Source organism: Orbicella franksi, chromosome 9, assembly GCF_964199315.1.
Source record: "Orbicella franksi chromosome 9, jaOrbFran1.1, whole genome shotgun sequence".
Classification (NCBI taxonomy): Eukaryota; Metazoa; Cnidaria; class Anthozoa; order Scleractinia; family Merulinidae; genus Orbicella; species Orbicella franksi.
In genome coordinates this window covers 23,853,481-23,873,229 of record NC_138153.1, presented here as the reverse complement: position 1 = coordinate 23,873,229, position 19,749 = coordinate 23,853,481, and the positions used below count along the sequence as shown (strand labels likewise).

The 19,749-nt window shown below is 40.1% G+C and overlaps 1 protein-coding gene and 1 pseudogene across 1 annotated transcript; both read left to right on the top strand.

Moving 5' to 3' along the window:
- Positions 1 to 3,332: 3,332 nt before the first annotated feature.
- Positions 3,333 to 4,809, top strand: LOC145496617 (small cysteine-rich protein 4-like). Its single transcript, XM_081476322.1, has 4 exons — positions 3,333 to 3,612; positions 3,746 to 3,877; positions 4,067 to 4,187; positions 4,765 to 4,809. Exons 2-4 carry the CDS (start codon positions 3,757 to 3,759, stop codon positions 4,766 to 4,768), a joined length of 246 nt encoding a protein of 81 aa, XP_081332448.1. The 5' UTR covers positions 3,333 to 3,612; positions 3,746 to 3,756; the 3' UTR covers positions 4,769 to 4,809.
- A 4,156-nt stretch (positions 4,810 to 8,965) lies between these two features.
- Positions 8,966 to 12,287, top strand: LOC145497986 (ATP-binding cassette sub-family C member 4-like; annotated as a pseudogene).
- The last annotated feature ends 7,462 nt before the right edge of the window (positions 12,288 to 19,749 follow it).

Genomic DNA, 19,749 nt, shown 5'->3' with positions numbered 1-19,749 from the left:
TAATTTCTTTGAGATCGATTTTGTAATGAAAGCTAACGATACGTGCGAGTAAAAATATATAAAATTAGCATAAATATGTTTCTAAGAGTAAAAATACTAAAAAATGTCACGAACGAATGCAATAAAATATGTAAGATAAGTCATAAAAATATTTACGAAGTTAAAAAGGGGATCAAATACTATTATTAAACTTCTTTTGTTTAATGCAAAAAAAATTCGAAGTCAAAGGACTTTGGAAATGGCTTTTGTTCCTGATATTTAATTTTTTCTTTTACTGCGCGGGACGAACGCGAAATTAACTATAGCGGCAAGGGATCAACCTGGCAAGGCAGTTAAGTTTCCGTGGAATGTTTTTTTTTTTTTTTTTTTTTTTTTTTTTTGCAATAAAATTACATTAGATACGAAAAAAAAAATGACTACTCTACTTACAATGTTAACGTAACTTACAATTTAACAATACCAACAAAACTTACAATACCAACATTATTTACAACTCGTCAATATCTTACATTACTTTCATGTCAGGGGTTAGCTACAATAGGAGGCTTTCTCACATATTGATTTGTGACTTAGATTTATGTTTCTCAATCTTAATTTTGTTTGTCAAAATCGCTAAGAAGGCATCGAAATAAAACTCTTCTTCCTTTCTCGAGGCAGTATATAAATAATATTTGGTTATCATCAAGCGGAGGTTTAAGTCAAGATGCTATATATTATTTCATATATGCCATATATGATATATGCCATATGCATATTCAATTATGCCATATATTATTTCATTTTTATCGAGAGTGATCCTACCTTTTTGGAGCTCTACCAATTAGTAAAGAGAGACCAAAAAAGCCGCCCTTCGGAACAAGTAACAAAAAGATGGGTTAACGTTTGTCTTTCTCCACAGAGGTGACATTTATCATGTTCCTTGATTGAAACTCTAAAAAGTGTCGAATTTGTGGGTAGAATGTGATGAATTATTTTGTATTGGAAAATGGCGAGTCTAGTGTCTTTGGTAACATTAAACGGAAGGCTATAAATGAGTTGTATTGTGTGTTCTGGCTTCTTTCATCCTTCTTTCGGCTGTTACTCTTAACAAAGAATTTAGTCGCTGATCTGCGAGAGAGTTTATCTAAAGATATCTTATCCTTACTCTGCCACATTGCAGCGGAGAGCAACAAGTGGTGGAGATTCGTTAAGTCTCAGAATTCAGCAAATATTAATTTTATTAAATGCTGCCTTCCGTTTCTTTTTTTAAGCCTAATATGTTTCGACATCTCTATTTTTCTCCGAGATTAAAAGCTGTACGATATTGCTGGGATAGTCTTCGTATTTTAAAATAAATAAATAAAAATAAATATACATTTATATAGCGCCATTTTCCACTAATTGTCCATGGCGCTTTACAATACTTTAAAATTAAAATCCTAAGTTTAAAATCCTAAAATTAAAATCCTAATTCTTTAAAAGCCTAAAATCCTAAATCCTAAAAGTTAAAATCCTAAGAATTAAATACGCTATACAGTACAATTAGGCTACAAATAAAAAGTAAAAACTACAAATCAAATGCACGCTTAGTGTTTCCTCTAAATTGATAGCCTTCACTATATAGAGGAGGAAAGTTTGTTTGCTTGTGGCAACAGGGGATAAAATACCGGACTTACTTTACGTCTGACAAGTCCATTCTCTTGGTTCTCTCTCTGTGCTTTTTTACATCTAGCTACACTAAACCGCCGCCTGGTTAGCTCAGTCGGTAGAGCGCCAGTCTGCTGTGTGGGAGGTCGAGGGTTCGAGTCCCATACCGGACCAACACTCAGGGTCTTAAAATAATTGAGGAGAATGTGCTGCCTTTTGTAATCACATCTGCAAATGGTTAGACGTTCAAGTCTTCTCGGAAAAGGGCTATAAACCGTACATGGTTAGTATGAAACGTTAAAGAACCCACACACTTATCGAAAAGAGTAGGGCACGTAGCTCCCGGTGATGTGGTCTGGCCTTGTCTCACGGGTTGGTGCTTGCACCCTTTCCCCCTTGGACAGAATTGTCCGAAGAAAAATTGCTATGGCTTTGCTATGACTATGACTAAAGAAAGGTCTTCAGCAACCAAGCTCATGATCAAATAAATATTTTATTTCTAAAAATGTGTCGACAAAGAATTGCCCGTGTCTATATCATAGAAATCATAGTTAAACAGAGAGTAGTGTTTATGGATAACTGGTTTAGGATAGAATATTTTTGAAACGAAACACAGAAACCAGTTTCACTGTTTAGCCCGTCTCGCTTTTTTCTCAAATGTTTATTCCATTTGCCGGAAAAAAAAACAAGGACATATTGCGTGTTTTCGGTAAAATCCTAATAACAAAAAAACATATCAACCAAAAAAGGCCGCCGCAAATTAAAAACAAAATGAACAAGGAATCGAGCGGTACTTTTCAGCCCAATAAAACCGCTCGAAACCAATAAGATGAAAGTAGTCTCCAGTAAAAAAGAATAATGGTATTTCAGATTCTTTTCAACGAGTTTTTGAAGAGTTATTTAGAAGGTTGTTAACAAAACAGATATTGATAAGTGTCTCATAATTGCTAGTAAAAAAATTGTCACTACGTTTGTGGCACAAGTAACGTTCTAAAACAAAGATATAAAAGTCAAAACAATCACAAAGAGGTATTATTTATTACTTATTATTTTCTTGATGTTCCTAAACATTGCCACATTATCCAACACGTTAAACTAGGAATTCGGCCTTGAACAACAGTTCTCGCGATTGTCAGTTACTCCGAATTCTAATGATTTTTACCTACATTTAAATTCGTTTCAAGAGAAATTTGTTTTAAAATGGCGTTTCTTTACAAAATCTCCGTACTCAGGACTCTTACGCAGACTGAACAAAAACACTTCAATTCGTTGGGTTTGGCTGGGAGCTTATCCAAGTCGTCCAAATATGGGTGTTACAACTCACTCCAGCTGTATCAAGAGGAATGTATTTATATGGGGGAACAACTTGAGTGATATATATCGCTGCAAGAAATAGGGTGACCTGCATATGAAAATAAAAAGAAAACTTCTTATCCGTTAGCCAAGTTGTCTTACTAACATAACTGGAATTCCACCACGACTGAACTGGTAAATCAAAATGAATCGTTCTTTCATCTAACGTTTTTGCAATCTACTCAATCCCGTGTGAATCTTTGTTACATTTGGCACGTGATTAGGGCTTACAGAACAAAGTTTTTCTGTCAAGTAAAATTATATAAAATAAAAATTGAAATAGGGACGCGGGGATGAAATAATATTTAATGTTTAAAGACGAAACTCAAAATATGCACAAGGCCTGGGGGAGATTTGCAACTAAAAGCATTCCCCGCTGAGGGAAATTAGAAAATAAAAGTACACCGCCATGATTTTGTAGTCAATGTAACCATATCAACATGTAGGAATGCTTTTCACGAGTATCTTGTTCATATTCCAAAAGGCAACCGCCTCTCAGAAACGCATAAATTATGCGGCCTATGGGGAATAAATAAGAGCGTGTCTGCAGTCTTCGTCAGTACTTGAAGAGAGTATTTGATATCACGCCTTGATCCACCGTTGCGAGTTCCAAGTTCCAAGTTCCAAGCAAAGGTAGGACATCAGAACGTGCTTCAGTATTTTGAGTTGAAAGAAGTTGATGTCCCGAATAAGCTTTGTTTTAAGCTAAAACTTAACAGCGTTTTACATTTGTTTTTTTCTCCTTATTCGTGTTTTTCTGTTGCAGTAACGATAGTTATGGACACCAAAGTTGCCTGCCTGTTGTTGATCATTTTGGGGGCCCTTACCGTGCAGGGTGCTGTCTCTGGAAACAAGAGGATGAACTTGCACGCCAGGCAGTGGGGCGGCAATGAACGAGGTGAGTGTTCCTCTGTTTCATTGATGACAACCATACGTTGTTAGAATTTTTTTAAAAACTGATTTGTGGCCATGTCAATTAAAATGAATTGCAATTCTTAAGTCGTATTTCAAGCGTTACTCATTGATGGTTTACAAACGAATGATCGTTGTCTCTTGTTTGTTTATTTGTTTGTTTGTTTGCTTACAGAATGCATGAATAATGGCGAAGAGCAGTGCTTCCCGATGGAGCAGTGCCCAGAGGGCTTTCGTGAATGCTTTGAATACTACTGTGGTTCCCCTAGTCTTAGATGCTGCTGCTGGGATGAATGGTAAGGATTCCTAGATGGAAATCATTTATTTTATTTTTTAATATGTTCATTCTTCTTTCGTCCGATTTTTAAACCGACCGACCAGCTCACTTTTACGAGAGAAGGACGATGGGCAACGAGACATTTTAGGGGGATGGCCTACAGTAGGGCAAGGGTTACAAGAAGACTGCTGAAGACTAGTTCGACTACTCGTTCGAAGCTCCTCGCAAGCAAATCTTCTGGGAACTCCCATATAAAAAAGACGGGGTTGGTAGACAGAAATTGTGAAAAAAAAAACCCTAAGAGGTACCAAGATCCTGTTTTGTGGGCGTGACTAGAAATTTTTTTCACCCCTAAGACGACCAACTCTAAACAACACAACATCATCTCTGGTCATATTTGTTTCGGCTCAATACCCTAAAAGGTACCACGCAGGCTCCCGCTGTGGACCTTTTGAGGCTGAACACCCTAAACGGTACCAAAACAGCTTTTTATATGGGAATTTCTCTCCTCCTCCCCCCCCCCCTCCCCTTCCCCCACCGAGGAAGCAAACATTTCCATCATGTAGTGTAATTGAAAATTTCCTTTCTTTTTCCAGGTAATAATGGCGGCAATGACGTCTCACGAATGGAATTAAGGCCTTAACATAGTCTTAAAATGATCATCGGCAAAATGACACCCGAGGAATTAGTTTAGTAAATGCGGGTATTGAGTAAATGAGGAACTGCCCTATAAGGGGTTGGTATTCTGGTAAATATGGGTAATCTGAGAACTTTAAAAATTGTAGCAAGAGGATAAATAAAGGGTGAATCATTGAAAACTATTTCTCTTGTCTCCATCGTTTATTAACACTGAAAGAAGGGGGAAAAGGAAGATTAATGGAACTCGATCGGAAACTCGGGGTTCAACACAATTGATTTGTTGGGTGCAGAAATATATAATAGTAGGACTGGGCAGGGCATTTAATTCAAAGATGAAAACTGCTAAGAACTCGGAGAATTCAGTCATGTACAATCAAAATTTCGTGCAAATATATGCAGCTGACGCAAAGCGCGCGAAAGTGTATGCAAGCGAGTCGCGATTGGCTCAGTGGATTGGCTTGGTTATTTCTGATTGGATGATAAAGTGGCGCGTTTCTTTAAGTGAATCGTGTAGTGCAGTGAAGAATGCAGTGATGTAAAATCCCAACAAATGCGTAGGAATGTCGGTCGTTTCGCCTACAAGTCGATTCGCCTACACGTTTCACCTACACGACAGGTACCGAAGTCGTTTCGCCTACGCTCTGAATATTCTTAGAACATAGCGCGCGCGCGACTTCGATGTAGGCGAATCGACTTGTAGGCGAATCGACTTGTAGGCGAAATGACCGGTTACCATGCGTATTAGTTTCGGCACTCGAGTGAAAACCGGTCTTATCTTAGGATGGATTGCCGTCAGGATGCCGGATGCCTTCCAATTGTTTGCTGGGCAAAGGGCGACCTGCTTACAACAGACCAGCATTCAGTCCAAGAAGAGTGCAAAATGCGGAAGGACTTCGTTCTATGTCAGGCTTACTACATTTCGTCAAAAATACTCTGCTGCGTGTCATATTTTTATCTCCCTTCTCGATGTTTAGATATTCCGATGAAACACGGCCTCTCTTGTTTAGTATATTACATCTAGCCCAAGCGAACAAATGCTTCATCCAGCTTGAAGTAAAGGATTTCCTTATCTTGTTTTTATAGTAAACACCACCAATGAGTGCTGCACTGCACTTGCCGGCAAGTGTTACACAAGCCGATTTTTAACGCAACAATTTTTAAATCGATGTCGCGTAGCGTGGCGCACAGGGCGACTTTTATCGCAACATTTCGTCGCAGGAACATGCTGCAGGTTTTTGAGAGCGGTTCAAAAACCTGCAACATTAGTGTCCGAATTTTGCATGTTGCGTTAAAAATTGTCTCGTGTAACATACCGTTGCCGACCGTTGCTGCAACAAAGTTGCGTCAAAAGTTGTCTCGTGTAACATGGATTAAAAAACGCCGTTAAAAATCGGCTCGTGTAACATCACCTTCGTCAGGGGAAAAATATAGCCTGGTGTTAAAAATAGGACTTCTACTTTGTTGGAACATTGTTTGGCTAAAATTTGTCAAACATCTGTTATGTTCGGAACTTAAACAAACAGCGGACTTGCGATAAAGCAATCTATATTGTATTTTAAGTAAATAAGTTTCAATACGCTCGCGTAGAGACGGTCGCTGTTCAAACTACGGTTTTGTCCAGTAAGAAAATATAAAGAAAAGCTATTTTGTTCTAGTTTCGATTTTCCTTTTGACCTCAGCCCAAAAATAATGTATCTTTATGCAGCTTTTTACGCTGAATATACAACCTACGCATATAACTTTTGTTAAGTCTTGTTGGCACATATATCTTGTAAACTGAGTTTAGTTAGTTGACGATTTCAATGAAGCCGACTCTATTCAGATGTCTATTCATGCCTTTTAGTTTGTCATTAGTTTCAAGCTGACTTTATTTAGCCGTCTTTATTTTGTTCCTTACATGATGCAATCGTGTATTGCTTTAGTATAAGTAAAGTACTCTGTTCATTGTCAGGCGATTTTACATTTCGACGATTTACGATTTACATCTCGAAGATTTACGATTTTACATCAACGAGTTGTACAACGTAGACGTTTAGCGAAGTACGAAGAATAAACGAGTGAAGTCCAAGTTCTCTGAGTGCCCTGATTTCAGTTTGTAGCAAATCCGACGGTACTTTGGAACCCGTGACAAGTTCCTCTCCTGCAGTAAGGGAGTTGCTCCGATTTTTTTCCAGTCATTTTAATCAACTAATTAATAGCTTTACGTGAGAAAAGACTGATCTGATTTCTATTGTTGAAAATTGAATAAATAAGGAAAATAGCAGCTGCACTGTAGTCTTTTCTATTTTGCAGTTTCATTGATGGCCGTGGCAAACAATTTGGTTCCAATATTTTAACAAGGATTCATCTGTCTGTCAAAATCAAACTTAAAAAGTTTATTTGTGTTCGACACAAGTATTGATTGTAGTTTGAGGCGTGTTTTCATGAGTCTGGGCTCACAAAGATTTGACAATAACTTGGAATGCGTTCTTGTAATAAGCATTAAATAATGCCAAAATGGAACATTTTCAATGCCTCACTGTTCCTTAACGAACATGGGCACCCCCCCCCCCCCTCTTCTTTTATATAATTTAAGTTCTCATATGATAAATATTCAGTGGACAAAATTTGAACCTGAAAAATATATTGACAGTTTTATTTCAGGGGAATAACCTTAAGGGTTACCGTGTACATTCAGATCGACAATTTTCTTCAAATTTGGATTTTTGGGTCATAGTAATGGTCGAAGACTAATCTCTAATTTTTGAAAACAAAAATTGAGAAAAACTTAATATTGGCGGAGAAAAGGCAGTTTTACGTTATGGCAGGAAGTAAAAGTTCCCTCTTGATTGACAGCCCTATAACGTGTATGCAATCAACCGAGACTACTTTCGCGGGAATATTACTCACACGGATACCAAGAATTGGCTGGCTACTCGGTTGATCAGCATTTTATAAGTAAACATGGACCACGTAAAACTCCGTGGACCAATTTGAAAAAGAGAAAAACTAATAAAAATACATCAATGAGTGAAGAAGCAAAAGTTGGCATCGAGGATGAAGCTGTATAGCTTTCGTATCAAGCGGGCAAAAAGATCGAGAAAGGTTCTGTAAAAATTTGGGAACTTGACAGCGATAACAGCGAAGTTTACAGCGACTCTTTTGTTGAGTCTGATAGCGATGAATCGTCGGACTCATTGAGATCCATTGAAATATTATCCATGCACATTTGCTCCGCCGCGCTTTCTCTTGTTTGTTTTCTTCGCCCAGCCACTCTAGCGTTCGTGTCCTTTTTCGTCGTCTCCATTTTGGTAGATCAGCTTCAAGAAAAACCGAACTACGGAAAAATTATCTCTCCGCTTTGAGCGCATTGCGAAACACAAGGGTTTTTCGGAGATTCGCGAGTAAATTTCACCGCGAGGAGCGAGGTTAATAGTAGTAACCTTTCCAAGCGCTGATTGGCTCAGTGATCTGAGAACCCAGTTCAAGGTATTTGGGTTTGTTTGCGAAGCAAGAGATTTTTCTCAGCGCTGTTTCCTCGAGTAAATTTTTTCGCTTGAAGCAGACTCTTTAAAGAGTTGCCCTCAAATTGCCTTCAAATTTGGACAGTAGCTAGATTAACATATAAAAAACAAACACGTGTCTGCGAATTGTTTATTTCGAAATACTTTTTCTCTGAGAGCGATTTTTGTACGATCACTTCACAGTTTTTAAATCCTATTTCGATAATATTCTGTAACTTTTTACTGCAATTGAATATGGCAAAACGCAGACATGCTTTTTAGCGCTTTTTGTCCTGAAACCGAGGAAAAAAATAAATTGGCGAAAAATAAAATTCGTTTTGACCTGTAGCTTCCAAAAGGTGATTAGGACGTTCGCATTTAGTGGTCGTGAAAAAATCAGCAATTCCTTTTGTTTCAAAATTCTTGGTGTAGTTTGATAGCCAGCTATATAAGCTTTAATTTGATATATTACATTAGTAGTAAATGGAAAGACACCATAGCATACAAAATTATCAATATTTGTGTAATCGATCAATCGACTTTACTAATCTTTGTATTACTATTTTCACCGGACAATCTCCCCTCAGCCCTAGCTGGTATGTCCCTTGCTTTGTTGCTGGAATCATTAGATGAAGTTCAGCATGGTATCAGAGCATGTTCTGAAGTTGAAAATCTCATGACGTCAGTAGAAAGAGTTATTTCGTAAGCTGGTTTGGAAGCAGAGCCCGGATAAAGCACAGAGAGTTACCCGCCTGAGTCATGGCCATAGAGTGGAAGCATAGCCATCAGAGATTTGTCCTTAAAGTACCTTGAAGGCGTTCGTCGTGTGCTGAGGGATGTCAAACTATCAGTTACCGACAAGGAGAAGATAGGTGCGGCAGGCCGAACGGGAGCTGGCAAGTCGTCCATTGTTGCAGCACTTTTGCGTATGCCAGAACCAGAAGGGCAGGTAAACCTCGTATACATTTAAATTAAAGTGTTATCCACTTTTATGGTACAATAACCACGCTGCAGCACTTTGGTATTTAATCTGCTGTTGCTGTAACGGGAAAACAACACTCTGAGTGGCATTATTTATTTTAAGTTAAAATTGTATTCGATTTGCAAACTTTATTCCCGAGACTGAAGTTTTACGGGTCCGTCGATCATCAAACTGAATGTACTTTTGCGTTTGTTTTGCCCAGGTTTTTATTGACGGTGTCGACATTAGAAGCCTTAATCTTCAAAGGGCTCGACGTTCCATGGCCGTGATTGCCCAAGACCCAGTACTCTTTGGAGGTAGCTTGAGAAGAAACATGGACCCATTCTCAAGGTACACAGATCTGGAGCTATGGTCTGCCCTTGAAGGAGTGCAGTTAAAGTTAAAGGTGGAGAAACTTCCTGGACAACTAGATTATCAACTTAAGGGACCGTTCATTTTTTATGAGGGAGGGGGGGCTGGTGGGATTTAGGAAGCACCATTTAAAAATCGCTTGACCCCCCCCTCAGCTTACCAATTTTTTCACATGGCCCCCCCTTATAGCGGTCATTTTTTGGGATGACCCCCCTACTTCACGTTATTGTGCTCACTATGAAGACAATATTTACAATCTCTATACGAAAGAGAGCTGTTGTTTAAAAAACAAATCAAAAGAAAGAGAAGTCAATTTCGGATCTCCTAGTTATGGCTCGCCCTGAGCGTGTGGCATTTGGCCTCTCATTGGCATCTTCCTCATCTGAATTGATGAATGCAAGAATGACGTCACTTGAGTCATCTTCTCCCCCAGAGTCAATGGCATCACTGTCATACTCATCATTGCCACTTTCATCCGTTTCACTGCTGTGAGCACTTGCCCTGTTGTCATTTTGTGTCAATGTCCTGGCATTTCTCAGTGTTGGTTGGTCAGCTCTGAGAGGACTCTTCTGCTGCAAGCATGAATGTCTTACAATTGCCTTTACTTTCTCACTCTTGCTGCTTTTCAAATGTTGCTTCAGTCCGTGGTGATTTGAGTACTTGTTTAGTTCTGGAACACGTAGCTTTTTAAGCTTGGTTAGATCTTCGCACAACTCAGTCCAAGGATAATCCTCCTCCCTACTTAACTTTGCCTTTTCTTCTGTTCTCTTTTTCCTTTTAAATTCCAGCACTTCAAGATGCTGAAGATAATCCACCACAAACTTCGATTTGACAATAAACTTATCTGCAAATAGAGCAACGCTCTCTGGGCCAGATAAAACCAGCCTGCCACTTCCATGCTCTTTCTTCTTTATATTGTTAATCCAATCGGGGAAAGAGCGCATTACTACATGAGCATCATGAAAGAGGCTCATTCTAAAATGCGCAATAATGGCGAAGACGACGAGTCGTTTAAGAAAAGGTTTACAGCTGAACGATCCAGGCAGTTTGACATCTTACAAGCAAAAGAAGCAATTTTTCTAGGTGCGGATGGTTGTTCAGAAAGGGCGAATGAGTTTTCCATGCAAGGGTACCAGTTGAAGCCCAATGATGGAAGAAAACTGAACTTCTCCATCAAAGAGCACAGAGCAATGGTGCAAAAGTTGAATGTCATATTGAAAGACGTAAAGGAACACGATTCCACACTCTTTCAGTCCAATGGGCTTGCTTTAAAGCAGGGCGAAGAATTTGCCCACAGTTTTAATGTAAAACAGATCAAATATACAGAAGCTAAGTTGACGAAGGTCACGTAGAACATGGAAGCACTAGAAAATAAGAAGAGCAATTATAACAGCATATTCAAAGGCATACTCAAACAGCTCATCAACAAAAGGAGAAGGAAAAAAGAAAACCGCAGAAAGTCAAATGAAAGAAAGAGGAAGCGGACTGAAAACAATAGGAAATGATCTTCCACAATGCCTTGTGTACCCTCCTAGAACGGCCGTCCCGGAGGAGTGTCTTAAAGTTGAGGATGTTGCCACGTCGATATTTAGAAGAGATGGGCCATACATCTCACAGCTCTTGGAAGGGAATTATTTCACCAATGCTGCAAGAAGCAGAATCACCACCAACCTTGAGCGGGAAGTCAGAGATTATGTTTACACCTTCATGTACCCTGAAGAGTACACTCTGACGGAAAGCATTGCTGCTTCTTGCAGCATTGGTGAAAGAGACTCCCATAGCAGCACAAGCGGCGACGAAGAACTCGACGACAGCGGAGATGAAGATGAGTGCCAGTGAAAGTCGCATTCGAAAATAACAGTGTTAAATACTTCTTTTCAGTAGCTACAAATGCTTTTTGTCGCCAAACGTTTTTTTAAAGCAGAAGGAAAGTTTGTAATAAATTTGTATCCTGCCTTCTATGTTTATTCTATAGCAATTTTTTTGATATTCAAACATTATGCCATTTTAAAGTTTTACTAAAATATTTCACGTGACCCCCCCTTTTTCCCTTATTTTTTTGGGATGGCCCCCCCTCGAAAGCCATTTTTTTTCGCATGGTCCCCCCCCAAATTCCACCAGCCCCCCCTACCTTATAAAAAATGAACGGTCCCTAAAGAGGCAGGATCTAACTTCAGTGTTGGTGAGAGGCAGTTAGTGTGTTTGGCTCGTGCTCTGGTCCAGAAAAGCAAGGTCATTATCATGGATGAAGCCACCGCTAATGTGGATTTCAAGACTGATCGTCTGATCCAGGATGTGATTCGTGACAAGTTTAAGGATTCCACAGTGCCAACCATTGCTCATCGACTAAACACGATCATGGACTATGATAAGGTGCTGGTTCTTAATGGTGGGCGAGTGGTGGAGTTTGACAAGCCTGAGGTGTTGATAAGAAACGGTGGATTGTTTGCTGAGCTGGTGAATCATGCCAATCAAACCAGAAGGAAAGCTCACTGATTCAGAGGGTCAGTCTGGGAGCCTTAAATTGTCATTTTTATTGTTACAAACTTTTAAATTAGACTGGATTTTGAGCTCATGTACGCAGCTGCTAGACAATGTGTTTTCTACAAACTTGGCAATAATAAAGAGTATACCAAGATGGGCTTAATCGAAGAATACGCCGCAACTCTGCTTGCTACTCGGTGGCATAGCCGTCAAATATTGGTTACACAGTCAGAACGTATCCGAATAGCGAACCATTTTTGACGGAGGGAACAATTTTGCAGTGAGTGGTTAAGCGCGCGTCTATGCATCCATTCTAAGATGGATATCCACGTCTTCCGAGATTACATGTAGTAGCAAGTCCAGTTCTTAGTGCTATTAGTATTCTTGGAGTGTTAAGAGTTTTAACTCTTCAAATTAAGATGTATTTAAACATTAAAATGTTTTACATAAGACGCTTAACCACTTCTTCTTACTTATTGGAATGCCTCCATATTACGGAGGATGGCTACTACATCAACCCCTACTCTAGGCTCGATTTCCGCCGCTTTCTCGAGTCCGGTCTACGTTCCTTCCCGAAAAGAGACGGCTGCACGCGTGAGCGGCACACCATGTCTGTGACGTAAATTCATAATTTAATTCATGTGGCGCCCCTGGTCGCCGGAAATGTCATCTGATTACAATCTGGACAGTTCCACATGACACCTACGGCTCGAAACATTTGTACATTTGCCGTTCTCTTTTTTGAAATTTTGTTTTTCCAACCTTTTTTGTTCCACTTTATTGCTGCGGAAGAGCGCTATATACATGGATACTGTGTTCTAAGGAAGAGTTCATTTTTTGAGCAGAGCAGCCCCGTTCGACTGCGGTTTATGCATCAGTCAATTCCAGCAGTGCCCATCCCCCCCGGGCTAACCCCCGGAAATTAGCATTTTTTTTTAAAATTGGGCAAATGCCCCGGGGTGGGAACGAAGAAAGAGGGCAAATGTCCCGCCCCCGAGATCGTCGCCTTCCAACACCTCCGCAGGTTTTTAATTAATCAGTGAATAAAACCGTCAACTGTTCGGTATTTTCATGCAACAGTAAGACTTCAAGGACAACAGTGCGTGTTAGTTGATTCTGATTGCATTTATTTCTTTATATTTGTTTTTAAGAGTTTGCTAGAGGATAGCTGGGATTCCGGCGGACGTGCCCCCAGCCGCGAGCGATGATAGGCGCCTGTAATCGCAGGCTTCTTTTTCTGTGAAGAATCAAGACATTTTAAATGATGATGCATTGCATTTTAAGCTCGCAAGATCTGTCTTGAAGATCGCATCATTTGAATTCGCAAACCTTAAGTATTTTAACTCCACTTTCATGAATTTAAAAAATGCCAGGCTAGTTTTGAATGCGAAATACGAAATAGTCGTGTTCACGTCAGTGATTTTTTTGTGATAAACAAAATATAGTTCACCTTGTCGCTTATATTTATATGCTTACAAGTAATGAAGAAATATCTAAAATTGAGAAAACATACCTTTAAAAACATCTGCAAGTTTCCCTAGTCCCTGACGGACAAGCCATTGTTCGACAAACGCTTCGTCTTTCCCGATGGACTCATCCATGGCACTTTCCAAAACACGTGTGTCGAATGCCCGGGGGTCGCCCCGGGGTACGCAAATGCCCAGCCCCCGGGCCGCGATAAAATTGCGGATGCCCCACCCCCGGGACTGACAACGTGAGCAAATGCCCCGCGGTTGCCCGGGGAGCGGATGGGCACTGCTGGAATTGACTGATGCATTAGCAAACTGGTCATCCATGTCAAAGGTGACATGTTGGTCTGCATGGTTTCCACTGTTAAGTTGATACCCTGAAACTTGTCATGTATGTCTTGCCGGATGTCTTGCTAGTTCGGTTTGCTTTACCCGCGATTTAGCTCGTTTTAAAAATATTAATTTTGCCCGGCTTCGCCAGAGACTGCTGTCGCTATCCTTAAAGAAGGTAACACACCTATTTGACTGTCTGGTTGGTCTCTTGAGCCCAATGTTTAGTCTTTGTTGACTGGTTATCTGACGTCCCGGAAGCAAAAGATTCAAGTTTTCCCGACCCTGCTGGCTAAAAAAAGAACACATCTTGGCCATTGACCAATTATTCTATTGTTTCTTGTCGTGAATTTTTTAACTTTCGATCTTGATTGTCTCTGAGGTTTTATCAATTCCACATCGTCCGCCATCCCGGGCCGCAATCCGAACTGACGAGATAATTTCGAGATAATTGACGACAAAAATCTGCGGGCTGTTAACTGATTGGCTAAGACTTACAAAAGAATCCTCACGCGTCCAGCCGTGCCTTCGGGGGAGGAGCGCGGGCTCCTTCCCCGAACAGCGGCTGGTAATCGAGCCTACCCCTACTCCGTCTCCTTCTTAGCATGTGGTCAGGTCAGTTGCATGGAGAAGAGAAACACTGATGGTAAAGTGTATTGCCCAACCCTTAGCCTGCGAACGCAGACGTATTTCCGGCTGTCGCTTGTCTCCGCCGAAAAATAACGTCTGCGAACCCGAGCCAGGAAACGATTTCTGTGAAGTAATGACTTTTGTTTCTCTTTGGCAAATCAGATTCCATGATACAATGAAACTCGAGTGCTACTCGCAGCGAATACCTCGCCCAGTAGTTCTGGGGTTACTTGAGCTAAACTGTGATTGGCTTAAAATTCCTACGTCACAGAAATCGTTTCCTGGCTCAGGTTCGCAGACGTTATTTTTCGGCGGAAACAAGCGACAGCCGGAAATACATCTGCGTTCGCAGGCTACCCAACCCTGAGCACCAGGGCTCGAAATCGGACCCTTCTATCTTCTAGTTTATCACTCAATGTGCTACAAAACTGAAATTTCCACATTCGAGATTTTTCCTCTCAGTGCGCTCTGTATCGACATCAAAAAATTCCACGCCATAAGAAGACATTTGTCACGAAAGAAACTAATGTACAATGTGCACGTACAGGAATGGTGTTTTATTGCGTGATTTTTAGTAAGAGCAGGTAAACCTATTCCGTGATATATTAAAAAATAGTTTGTACAATTTTTAAAGCTATTAACAACGCTTATGTTCCTACAATCACAAAAAAATTTATAGATTTTAGAAATACCGCTAAATACGATCTGAGGAGAACTGACATTCTAAACCTGGCTTAAGTCATCAAGTCAACCTACAGGATGAAATCGTGGCGTTACCTGGCGTCAAAGCTGTGCAACCTGGTACTAGATTCACACAGAACTATGAGAACTTTTGATAATTAAAATTATTTCTTCTCATCTCGCGCTTGAGCCACCTGTGGCGTGACCAAGTTTTGAAAGTGTGAATGATTTTTCCAAGTTTTATCCATTTTTCCAAGTGAGACCCATTTTTTCTGTTTAGAAATATTGCTCAAGAGCGCCTCACAGAAAGCTGCCTATATCTTATCCTTCGAGCGGAGAAGTATTTCCGGGTTTCGTTTGTCTCTGGAGCTTTGATCGCTTGAAATTTTTTATTTTATCGGCATCCAGGATCTTTCTTTTTTAACGGTGTTTCAAACTATTCCGAACAGATTAGCAACAATAACTGTATCTTTCTTTCTCGAAGATCGAAACCACGATGACCACGATAGATCCACGAACCCGCCATTTGTATCAGACAGATCAAAGATATAAACTTCTGCAATGTCAGCTTTGAAAAACGGAAAGGAATCCCTTTCGATGAACTCTCGTGGTTTATGACACCATTTACTCGACACAGCGAATCAAATTTGGCTCGGATCGAGCGACGGTCCGCGAATTTGATCGATAGAGGCGAACAGAACATGGATTTGCCGTCATGCTCTAGTTCGCGCCACCCATTCTTTGATCGCATTTCGCGCGATGCATATACAGCAAGGCCTCTGGTTGTAATATTGACAATTTAAACTTGTTAGGGTGGCTGAACACAGTTTTTGATACCTGTGTTCATTCACCTTTTCCTCTAAAACCCTTGGTCCTTCGGTCGCCAAAAATGGCAGCAAGCAAGTTAACAACACAAACTTTGGTTTTTTGATGGTTAACCTGACGTATGTACCGTTGCCATGGCAACATGAATAAATATAAACAGGCCTTTAAAATCGGTTTCGTTTATTTATAGAAAATCATTAGATTTTCTTCATATTTTGCATGCAACGAGCTTGTAACGATTCTCACAAGTTAACGCCATTTTGCTAATAATTTAACAGAGAGATCTTTAATTATCCCTTGTTGAAGGTTCACTGGAATATCTAGAATTTCCTTTGTTAAAGTTCAATTATTTTCAATACTCCAGTTACTTATTTCCTTAAGTATTTTCGTGCCAAATTTCGTGAAATTCTAATGAGTGGTTTTCGAGTAATAGGCGTATTTCCGAGAGTGCAATTTTCATTCAGTCGCAATTTTTTTACTTATTACGCATGCGCTGCATTTAACTGGGTTCTTTCGGTAACAAAGAAAAAGCTGAGAATTGCTGGGTTCTTTGCATCGTTACCTTTTCTAACATATCTTTGTAATAAAAGACTAAAGCCATCAATACACTGCGTTCAGTTATAGAGAAAAATAACGCAGATAGTGCGGGTGTTACGTAAATAAAATGATCGCTCTATTGACAGCATGTTTGTTTTTTGCAATCCTTGTGCGCGCGCTGAATTGCATCAGCAAAAGCGCGCGCGAAAACTGTGTTCGGCCACCTTAACCTGGCCATATATGGTTGGTGATCTGGTTTTCCGTCACCGGAAATTAGAACCCATGTCCTGCTGGGTATTTCAGAGTCTCATGAATCTCCGATCCCTTAATTTAAGATTAGAATTGTAATAGAGATGTTAACTGAACTATACCCAAAAAGCAAATAAAACAAAGTGCAACAAACGCAGCTAGACCTAGTAATGTAAAACGACACATGTGCCTACAATATTGAATAATACAGTGATTTCAGGAACTTTATCTACTGGTCAGTAAAATTACTCCAAAAAGTTTACAGATGATGGAAGGACATTATTTGCATATCATTTGCATAATCTGCACCACAGCTAAAACCTTATAGATTGCTTACGCAATCTCTGGGTTAAAAAAGGCCTCAAATGTTGGTACTGTTGAGCGAGAGTTAGCCTGCAGTGCAGGCGTCTTATTGGGGCGAGTTAGCGTTACAACCTTGCGACCGCCTTTTTAGACCGCCATGTTAAAATGCGAAACACCTCCTGATTAGTTGCGCTTCACTGCATTTCCGGAAATGAGCGGGTAACCAATCAAAATGAGGTTTTCTCGACACCGGAAGTCTCACAAGGGTACACACCACGAGAAGTTTGTGCCAAGCCGCAGGATGTCTTGCATTCTCACAGAGGTACGTGTTGCGCTAGCGACTTCAGACGTACAGAGTATTTTAGAAATACCGGCAACTGATGAGATCCACATGGAGGATCGAAACCATGGTCTTGCCTGAACTAAGCCGAACAATGGCATATAAAACACGCAAAACAGTTAACAGGACTTGCGCGTAAACAGCTACACTTGAATCGTGTGGTGCCAGAACAACCAAAGGAGGAATAAACCTATACATCGGGCAAGAGAAACATAAGCTCGATCAGATAGTTGCAAGAAACATAAGAATGTCTCTAGACAAACGTATAGCTTTCTCAAAGTAAAGCTACAGCGTCTCCGAAGGAAATCGTACGAGAACAAATATGATATCCGTATTACCGAACAGTCGTCCTTTCCAACAAATCCGTGTATCAGATGATGTCTATAAGTTTTCCTTTTATCCAAGGACAATAGTAGCATGGAACAATTTACCTATTTATGAAGATGTTAATATAAATAATTTTAAGACTATTGCTCTTGCAGCCATTAAATCTTTTGAATAATGTATATCCAGACGTCCTAACTTATCTCGACGAGATTATACTTAATCTATTTTATTTTATCTTTTACTAACTTATAATTTTTACTGTATATATACATATTGTAATTATTTATTACGTGCTTTTATTACGTTATTTTCAACTCCTAGTATAGTTCCACTGTTTCAGGAGTATACTTATTAAAGATTAAAGATTAAAGATAAGGATCTACCTACTGTGCTTGTGAACAGTTCTAGTCACAGCCGGGCCCGGTGTCACAATATAGAATGCAAGTAAGCAACATGTTCACGGTAAATTTCATATTTTGTACCTCAAAAGCAAATTCATGGAGACTTTAAAAAAAGCATATCTTGGAATAGAGATGAGCCTAAACAATGCATAAACACATGGCAAATTACAGAGGTGTCAAACTCAACGAGTCGACATGCAGATAACAGAGCAAACCATGCAGACCTATGACTTACAAAAAATTTGCCATAGCACGATCTAACGGCTCAACTCGGCTTAAAATTCCTTCTTATTACATAAGATGAAGTGCCCTTCATGAACACGAGTGAAGCGACAAGAAAGGTCGAGTGACCGAACAGAGAACGGCAAATGTGCAAATGTCACGAACCGTAGAAGTCGTGTAGGCTAGTCAACCCCATTTTGCGTAAATATTAAGCTTTTCCCAAAGCCAGTGGGTAGCACTGCCAACAGATCTTTTCCGGATACCAGTGTGGAAATTGTGTCTTTTTGCTCCGTTCGTAATTCGCGAGACATTCCAAGTTCACATAAACGCTTGAGAGATTCCTCGAGAGCGGAATTGAAACTAACAACATCACTTTCGACAGAGTTTGCCATGTTTCTTACCCGCACGAACGAAACAAAACTGACTGACAGACAATTGACAGGCAGGGTCAAGCCGCACCAATCAGAAACTCCGTTCGTGGGCGAACGGAGTTTCCTAAAAGAACAATGACCTCCGGCAGGCGAGATTTTCTTCGCTCCACCCCTCCCCTATCCTTCCTCTTGCCTATCATTCACCCCCTTGGTAAAACTTTCTTTCTCTCCCCAGTCTTCCACTGCATGAAAAATTCAAGATGGCGGCTAAACTTTTTACGATGTGAGCGCTCGCTCGAAAAAATCTCGCCTGCTCTGCAGGCTAAGCGAGAGTATAATGGTCGCATTATATCGAAATGCAACTGATTTCTCTTTATCGTTTGACTCTGCTGGCTGATAAATGCAGCTTATAAATCATAGTTTCAACAAAAAAAACTCACTAAGTTAAGCTCGATATATAATCACAAATAACTCTACAAGCTTTTCAGTTCTGCAGTCAGGCTGTTCCATCCTAATTACGCTTGATATCAGATAGTTTTTCTCTTAGTAACTTCCTCATAGGTCCTCTATTCTCTGGAGGGTCGTTACTTGCGGGGTTCTTTAAACTTTAATCTCTAACAAATTAATCCAAATTCAGTGTAAAAAACTATAGTAAAACAGCTCGTCCTCAGGGCCTTCTCCACTTTTTGAAATGGCTAGCCGGAGAAGACTCTGGTCCTCTCCGGACGACCCCGGGGACGAGGTTGGGTACAAATTAACGTTACTTTCGGGGAGCCCTTATTAAAGCTGAAAATAATTCTATGTAATTATCGATGTTGAGGACACTAGACAAAGTCTCAAGTTTTATTAAATCAATTATCGATTAGGTTGATTGCGCGCCTAGGTCTTAGTAAAGAACTGAGTTACAATGTTTACGTATGCTTATCTAGTTTCCTATTGGTTTTGTAATCGGATCTTT